This window comes from Aegilops tauschii, chromosome 1, assembly GCF_002575655.3.
Source record: "Aegilops tauschii subsp. strangulata cultivar AL8/78 chromosome 1, Aet v6.0, whole genome shotgun sequence".
In the NCBI taxonomy this organism is placed as follows: domain Eukaryota; kingdom Viridiplantae; phylum Streptophyta; class Magnoliopsida; order Poales; family Poaceae; genus Aegilops; species Aegilops tauschii.
In genome coordinates, this window is record NC_053035.3 from 96663716 (window position 1) to 96671597 (window position 7882).

At 41.3% G+C, this 7882-nt stretch overlaps 2 protein-coding genes across 2 annotated transcripts; both read right to left on the bottom strand.

Annotated features, from left to right (window-relative positions):
- Positions 1–917: 917 nt before the first annotated feature.
- Positions 918–2326, bottom strand: LOC109733782 (uncharacterized). The gene is made up of 2 exons (XM_020292993.1): positions 1980–2326; positions 918–1269 (listed from the first exon to the last, which is right to left on the bottom strand). Exons 1-2 carry the CDS (start codon positions 2324–2326, stop codon positions 918–920), a joined length of 699 nt encoding a protein of 232 aa, XP_020148582.1.
- Positions 2327–4821: 2495 nt separating this feature from the next.
- On the bottom strand, positions 4822–6071 carry LOC141027727 (uncharacterized). Its single transcript, XM_073505010.1, has 2 exons — positions 5725–6071; positions 4822–5065 (listed from the first exon to the last, which is right to left on the bottom strand). Exons 1-2 carry the CDS (start codon positions 6069–6071, stop codon positions 4822–4824), a joined length of 591 nt encoding a protein of 196 aa, XP_073361111.1.
- Between the last annotated feature and the right edge of the window lie 1811 nt (positions 6072–7882).

The window sequence follows — 7882 nt, forward strand, 5'->3', positions numbered from 1 at the left end:
GAACTTCTTGAATTGTAGTAGTTGAACTTCATAGTAAAATTTAAATACTGGTTTAAATTAGCTACATTTAAATATGACTCCGGGGGGGGCCTATTTTCTAGGTTGTGGTTCTTCTCAAGGCAATGTTTTGTATGATCATAGTACTTGCCTTACAGACTAAGTTGTACTGACATTTTAGTTGTACTATTACTGTTATTCTTGAGTGTGTCAATGTTTTATGGAATGTGAACTGAAGCTTCCCGTTCCTTTTTATATTTTTGTAGAATGAATGTACCGTTTGTTCAAGTGTACCAGAACTCTCAGTCCTAGCATGCTAGTGGTTGGGAAATATGTAGTGATTGTTCTTTGCTTTTCCTGTTGCAGTACTCAGTAAATTTCTAACTACTATTAGCACGATCCTGTTAGTAGTGAATGTTGTCCTCGGCTGAAACTTAGTCTTTTTAGTGTTCTTCTGAAACTGAAAACTGATTTCTTAGTGTGATAGTACTACCATAAATGTCTAAGCTGTACTGAGCGTCCAATTCTACTATTTGCTGTTGTCCTTAGTTAGTCTGCCACTGTTTTTGTTTTTTTGTGAAAATATCCATGTATGATTTTTGTTTCTGCATGACTGGTTTCAACTTCAACCTACTTCAACTTCAAATGATGGATGAACAAAATAGGAAGCTAGCAAACTTGTTGACTGACATAAGAAAACGATGTACATGATAGACATAGGCAAACTTGTTCAAACCCTGACAGACATAACATAAGGTAGCTGGTTCAACATAACGAAAGCAAATACAAATCTGAAACAACAATATTAAGGACAAGCAGAAGTGCGAGCAACACGAATGCAGACTTTCATGCATCTTCATCCCGCGAAGTTGCAGTGGTAGTAGGGTCAGCCTCCTGCTCTTTTGAAATATCCCAACCTGTCACGATGTTGTCGATTGTCTTCCATGACTTGTACGTGGGTACGCATCTATTCCTGCATACGTGATGAGGTTGTCTGGCAGCGGGCTGGTCCCCCACAGTTTGTGTTCTCTCTTGTCCATCTTCTTCTTCATGCCGCTATAGAATGGGTGGATTACGCCGCCTGCAACATCAGCCAAGGAGTCGTAGTATTTGCTGGTCTTTGGATCTTTCCACTTGCGCTGCATGTCAATGAAGTTGTTGGGGTTGATCTCCAAACCAGACTTGTTCAGCATCTGCTTGTCACCTCCAATGCTGAAACTGACAAATGTGTACAATTTCTCCTCCTGCAGGAAGTCTTTGAGGCGCTTGGGCCTGCAAGGGGGGAGACACACATTTAAAGATTAGTCTTCTTTTTTGAAGATTTAATTCTTCTGCTTTTTGGTTTTGAAAGTGATAATCCATGAGGTAGATGCTTATATAGTATAAGTCATGGATGAATGTAGTCCAGAAACTAGTACACAAAGTCCTGAAATTAAATTCAACTCCACGATGTTATTTTTCTTTTTTGCTATCTTCAGTGCTTCACCAAATGCTTCACCAAATTCAAGAATCATTTTACCAGATTCAATGATATATGTGCTGCTTGATTCAAGTTTAGTTTTCTTTTTTGTTGAATAAAAGACCTATAACAGTGCTTGATGCATCAATTCTATATCAGGTTCAGAAATTAATTTGAGAAACATGTGCATCAAGATATGGACCTATACCACTTCACCAAACATCTTTAAATACATCAATTCTATAAACTATACTAGTGCATCAAGATCAGAATCTATGCTAGCACATCAAGTTCAGAAATTAATTTGGTGCATCAAGTTCAGAATTCTATAAACATTTTTTCAGATGCTAATCTGGTGAAACAATCCACTTCACAGTTTCAGAAATGCATGTAAGTTGAGAAACATGTACTCGTGCATACACTTCACAAAGTATAGTAGTTCATCTAGTTGGGAAACTAGTTTAATGAAGTTTTTAGTGAGTAGTACTAGTACAACAAATGAATGAACAGTAGTATGGGTTACCATTTTGTGGCTGCTGCGATGTGGTACACCAAGCAGAGTTCCTCGACGCACAACTGCAGGACTGCCGCCATCTGTGGAGGTTCATCATCGCTGGTGAACTCCAGATCAACTCCGATGAAGCTCGGATACAAGCCGCCGCCCTTCATCTTGAGCCTGCTCATCACCTCGTTGGCCTTGTCTGGTTCGCTGGTGCAGACGATCTCCAGCGTCTCCTTGCCGTGGAGCTCAACTCCTGTGAGGGTTCTCGTGTACTCGCGCTTCTCGCCGGGGACGTGAACGTCGACAAGGTTGCTGCTCTTGTCCGACGGCTCGCCATGATGACGCTTGGCGGATGGTTCCTCCGCCATCGCCTTCCTACGGCGACTGTGGGTTTGGGAGAGAGAAGTTTGTGGTTTGTGTGCAGTGGAGATTGAAGCGGCAATGGTGGTTTCTGGGAATGAGGCAGAGATGGAAAACAATGGGGTATTTTGCAGTGCGTCGACGGAGATGTGTGGGAGGCGGTTCGTCGGGGGCGTGGGTGTGGTGGTTGTGGGGGTCCCTGTTTGCAGACCCTTGTGGCAACCGCTCAGTGGGTAGCGCGGGTGGTGGCCTGGAAGAAGCAACCGTCCAATTCAAGTGGTTTTACTGATGCACTGACTTGTCTTATCAAGCTATACTTATGACCTGCTAAATCCCACTTGCACGTCTCAGGGGTGGTGATGACGGCATTTTGGACTGTTTAGGTGACGTATGTTTTGTGATGTTTTTCCGTGAGGATGTTAAGTCTTGTTTGTCCACTGAAGTCTTATAGACTAGTTTGTCTTAAGACATTTTTCAGTGCCCTGGGAGTTGTTGCTCAAAACTGGTACTTATTTTATTTTCATCTGTACTTACCTAAGTTAGGCCTTTATAGTTTTTGTATTCTCATTTTAGTGCACTTATGGTTTAGTGTTGTGTGAACTAAAATGTAATTTCATACAGCGTGCGGTTTTGAAATTTGGTGTCGTAGTGGTGTGAGTGGCCCGACTGATCCTGCTTTTTTAGTAATGATGTCATATGTATGTTTGAACTGAGTTTTTTTGTTTTTTTGGGTGGTTTGTGGGATTGAGATTATTTTACGACCAGATCGTTCGTTGAGGTGTGTACAGATTTTATATAAATTAGAAATTTAGCAGAATTGACAAATAAATTCTATTTGAACTTCTTTTATTTTAGTAGTTGAACTTGTCAGATTTTATGTAAATAAGAAGTTTAGCATAATTGACAAACATTATATGTTTTCAACTTTTTGCATTTTAGTAGTTGAACTTGAAAGTAATATTTAATTCGGTTTATTAAATTATGTACATTTAACAAATAGGCTATTAAGTTCTCTTCTTTTTAGAGGTTCATTGTTTTTGTATCATATTTTCTCCCTTTTTTATCATCCGTGGTGCAGAGCTAAAATTATTTTTATTTATATTTTTCGTATTCAAAGTTATTTCCTGCGAACTAGTATTTGAATTTATATATTTTCAGTTTCGAACATTTTTCTTGTAGTTTATATTTCTTTGCCTCGCCCTCTGGTTTGTTTAACTGGGCTTATTGGTGGGGTGTTTGTAAACGATGCAGGCTATTGGGCCGTTTTCCGGCCCAGATAGCTCGTCCGCGCGGCTGTGCAGTGCGGCGTGCGCATGCGCTCTGGTTTTAGTCCCACCTCGCTAGTCGAGGGGGCTCCGGACCTATTTATAAGCGCAGCCAAGGCTCATTGGTCGAACTCCTCTGAATACTTACCTGAGCGCTTATACACGACACTCGCTCTCTCTATTGACCTGTGGGCCCTGATCGGTGGGCCCTGTGTTGTTCGGATTACTAGGGATTCGCCTATGGGCTCGAGTTCAAGTACCTAGCAGCGTCAGGGCCTGCGCCTGACCTTGGGCGGTCAGTTTTTTCTTTTTTTGTTTGTTTGAATCTAGTACTTGACTCCACCAGTAACTTGGACTGAAACTTTTTGTTCTAGTTCTTGTCAGTTTTGTGTAAGTGTAATCTAAGATGTACTTGCGTGTAGACTAAGTTGTACTGATAGTCCATTCATAGTAGCACTTACGGACTGATGCTTCTATGTACTTTTTATTGTAGTACGTATGTACTGTCCGATCAAGTGTACTAGTACTGTCATTCTTAATCTGCAAGCGACCAACATAAGTGTGTGCTGATGCTTCTTAACTTTTTCTGTTTGTAGTACTTGTTAATTTTCTAGCAGCTACATATGAATGAGAACACTACATGAAGTACTAAGAATTTTTGCTTCTAGTTTTGAAGTGTTGTTAAGCAACTCAAATTGAGCTGATTGATCTCAACGTTATGTTTTCTATACAATACTGAATCAAAACTAGACATAGAACAACGTTGTGTGATTAGTTGCATCATAACTAGTACTTTAGAGCAGCCACAAAGTTCCATTCAGAAGCTACTTTTGAATTTGAAATGATGGATTAACAACATACGAAGCTACCAAACTTATATAATGAGATAAGCAAAACACTGTACTTGATGACATAAATAAACTTGTTCAACCATGACAAGCACGACATAATCATACTGGTTCAACCCAACAAGAGCAAACTACTAATTTGAAACAACAAGATAAAAGGCAAGCACAAGCGAAAGGAAAACGAAGGCAGGCTCTGATGTATCTTCATCCCTAAAAGGGGCAATAGGGGTGGTCGTAGAAATTCGCAGCCTCTCACTATTTTGCAAATTCCGAACCATCTGTGATGTAGTCGATCATGCTCCATGACTTGTACGTGGCGTACGCATCTACTCCTGCGTACTCGATGATGTTGTCTGGCAGCGGGCTGGTCCCCAACATTTTGTAGTCTTCCTACGTGTTGATGTTCTTCTTCATGCCTTTGTAGAATGGGTGGATGACGCTGGCTGCAACATCAGTCAAGGAGTCGTACTCTTTTCCGGTGTATGGAACTCTCCACTTGCACTGAATGTCGATGAACTTGTTGGGGTTGATCTCCAAACCGGACAACTTCAGCTTCTCTTTGTCGCTTTCAATGCTGAAACCGGCAAATGTGAACAACGTCTCATGCTGTAGCAACTCGTTCAGGCGCTTGGGCCTGCAAGGGGAGAGACATTTTTGAAAATTAGCATTACTTTGATGTTTGAATTATTCATTTTTGTTTTGTTTTACAAGCGATGAATCCATTAAGTAGATGTTTATGTAGCATAAATAATGGATGAATGTACTTCAAAAACTAATAAACAAAGTTCTGAAATTAAATTAAGTACATCATGTTATTCTTCTTTTTGGATTATACATAGTTTCAGTCAATGTTGTATGTTCTGCTTTGGTACTAGTTTAGTTTACTTTTGTTGAATAGGATAACACATAAACAGTGCTTCACCAAGTCCTTAGTTTATTTTATTATGAAAATAACATTAGATCAAATTCAGAAAATACTTCACTACATCAAGTTCAGAAACATCTTTTTAATACATCGAGTACATAAACTACACTATTGGATCAAATTCAGAAACTACACTAGTCAATCAACTTCAGAAATTAATCTTCCGCAAGATTTTCCAAATAGTAATCAGTGCATCAGGTTCAAAAACACATTTATAGTGTATCTACTTGAGAAAATGCAGTAGTGCATCCACTTTTCACAAACCACACTAGTACATCTAGTTAGGAAACAAGTCTGATGAGATTTTTTAGGATACAGTACTAATAAAACAGATAAACCAAACAGGGCAAATGAGTAGGATGGCTCACCATTTTGTGGCCGCTGTGATGTGGTACACCAAGCAGTGGTCGTCGACGCACAACTGCAGGACTGCTGCCATCTGGGGAGGTTCATCTTTGTTGGTGTAGTGCACACCAACGCCGACGATCCTACGAAGCATGCCGCCAAGCTTCCTCCAGAGCCTGGAGATCACCTCGTCGGCCTTGTCTGGTTCGCTGGTGCAGACGATCTCCAGCGTCTCCTTGCCGTGGAGCTCAACCTCTCTGAGGGTTTTGGTGTACTCGCGCTTCTCGCCGGGGACGTGAACATCGACGAGGTTGCTGCTCTTGTCCGACGACTCGTCTTGATGACGCTTGGTGGACGGTTCCTCCGCCATCGCCCTCCTCCGGCGGCCGTGGGCTTGTGAGAGAGAAGTTTGTGGTTTGTGTGCAGTGGAGATGGAAGCGGCAATGGTTGTTTGTGGGGATGATGGAGAGATGGAAGAGAATGGGGGTTTTTTTGCAGTGCGTCGACGGGGATTTGTGGGAGGCGGTTCGTCGGGGACGTGGGTGTAGTGGGTGTAGTGGCGTGGGGTCGCCGTTTGCAGTCCCTTGTGGCAACCGCTCAGTGGGTGGCGCGGGTGGTGGCCTGGAAGAAGTAACCGTCCAAGTCAAATGGTTTTTACTGATGCACTGACTAGTCTTGTCAAGCTGTACTTATGACCTGCTAAATCCCACTTGCACGTCTCAAGGGTGGTGATGACGGCATTTTACTATCGCACTGATTCGTCTTTGTCAAGCTGTACTTATCAGCTGCTTATCCCACTTGCACGTGTTAGGGTTGGTGATGATGGAGCTCTGTACTCCTCTACTGTGGTACTTGGACTGGTGATTTAAGTGTAATTGAACTTACCAAATACCAGTGAGACTATGTGTGATGCTAATGTTTTTTAAAACATTTTTTGTATTTTTAAAGGATTGTTTATATCAAGATAATCTCTGAGTATTTTTTATAGATAAATTAGATTTTTCATCAGTACAGAATGTATTATATTCGCATTTTTGTTTGAGGTAATTATTTTTATGTACTGATGGTCTTTCTGAATTGGGACTGGCAGAAGCAGACATAGCTTTGTTTTTTCAAAACGATGTTTTTTTGAGGTGTTCACGGGTGTGTTTGTTTTACTCTGCCTTTGTACTGACGACTGAGAATTATCAGTACTGATGTACTATAAGAGTTTAAATTTTCCTTCAAAAAATTTTGCTGAGTTACTGGTCAACAGTAGTGTTTTTCGTCAGTACAAATGTATTTGTGACTGCATTCAAAAGGATTATCAAATGGTTTACATAATAATGTCACTGCTCCACCGGGCACAAATCACAAATTATATCAGTATTGATGTGTACTCTGCCTTTGTACTGACGACTGAGAACTATCGGTACTGATGTACTATAAGAGTTTAAATTTTCCTTGACATATTTTTGCTGCTAAGTTACTGGTTGACAGTAGCATTTGCGTCAGATAAATCCAGATAAGTTTTTTCAAATGTATTTGTGAGTGCATTCAAAAGGATTATCAAATGGTTTACATAATAATGTCACTGGTCCAGCGGGCACAAATCACAAATTATATCTTAACTATAGTACTGATCGAGAAATCGACGATAAAGCTAAATAAGTTTTGGTAACGACAGTGTTTCTGAAATGTTTCCTCATTGTGTGCCGAGGCAACTGAGACCACTAAGTATTGTTCAGTTGTTCAGTCTTGAGCTTCTCCTAACTGGCCCCGAATGTTGTGCCTTGCCGGCGCCCTTTCCTGGTTGAGCCTTGGCAGCTTCATCGTTAGTTTCAGTTTCCTCGTCCCCGACACTGTCATCTTCATTGTCTTCGTCTGATTGGTCGTCATTCTTGTCAAACTCTTCTTCTTCATTGTCTTCATTTGATTTTTTGGAACTCTGCACCTTGCCCTGTGTCTGTTCAGCGCCAATGACCTCCTTGCCCACTTTGCACGTGCGGGCATTATGCCCGTTAGTTCCCCCACACTTGCGGCAAGTGTAGCTGTCACGTGTGTTGTCTCCATTGGTAGAAACCTGGGTGGCTCCAATCTGCTTGTGCTTGTTGACAGTGCCATCTGTGCGGAGTGGGCATGTGCGGTAGTTATGGTTGCTCTCGACGTTGCAGAATCCGCATGCCCATATCCCGAGAGGTT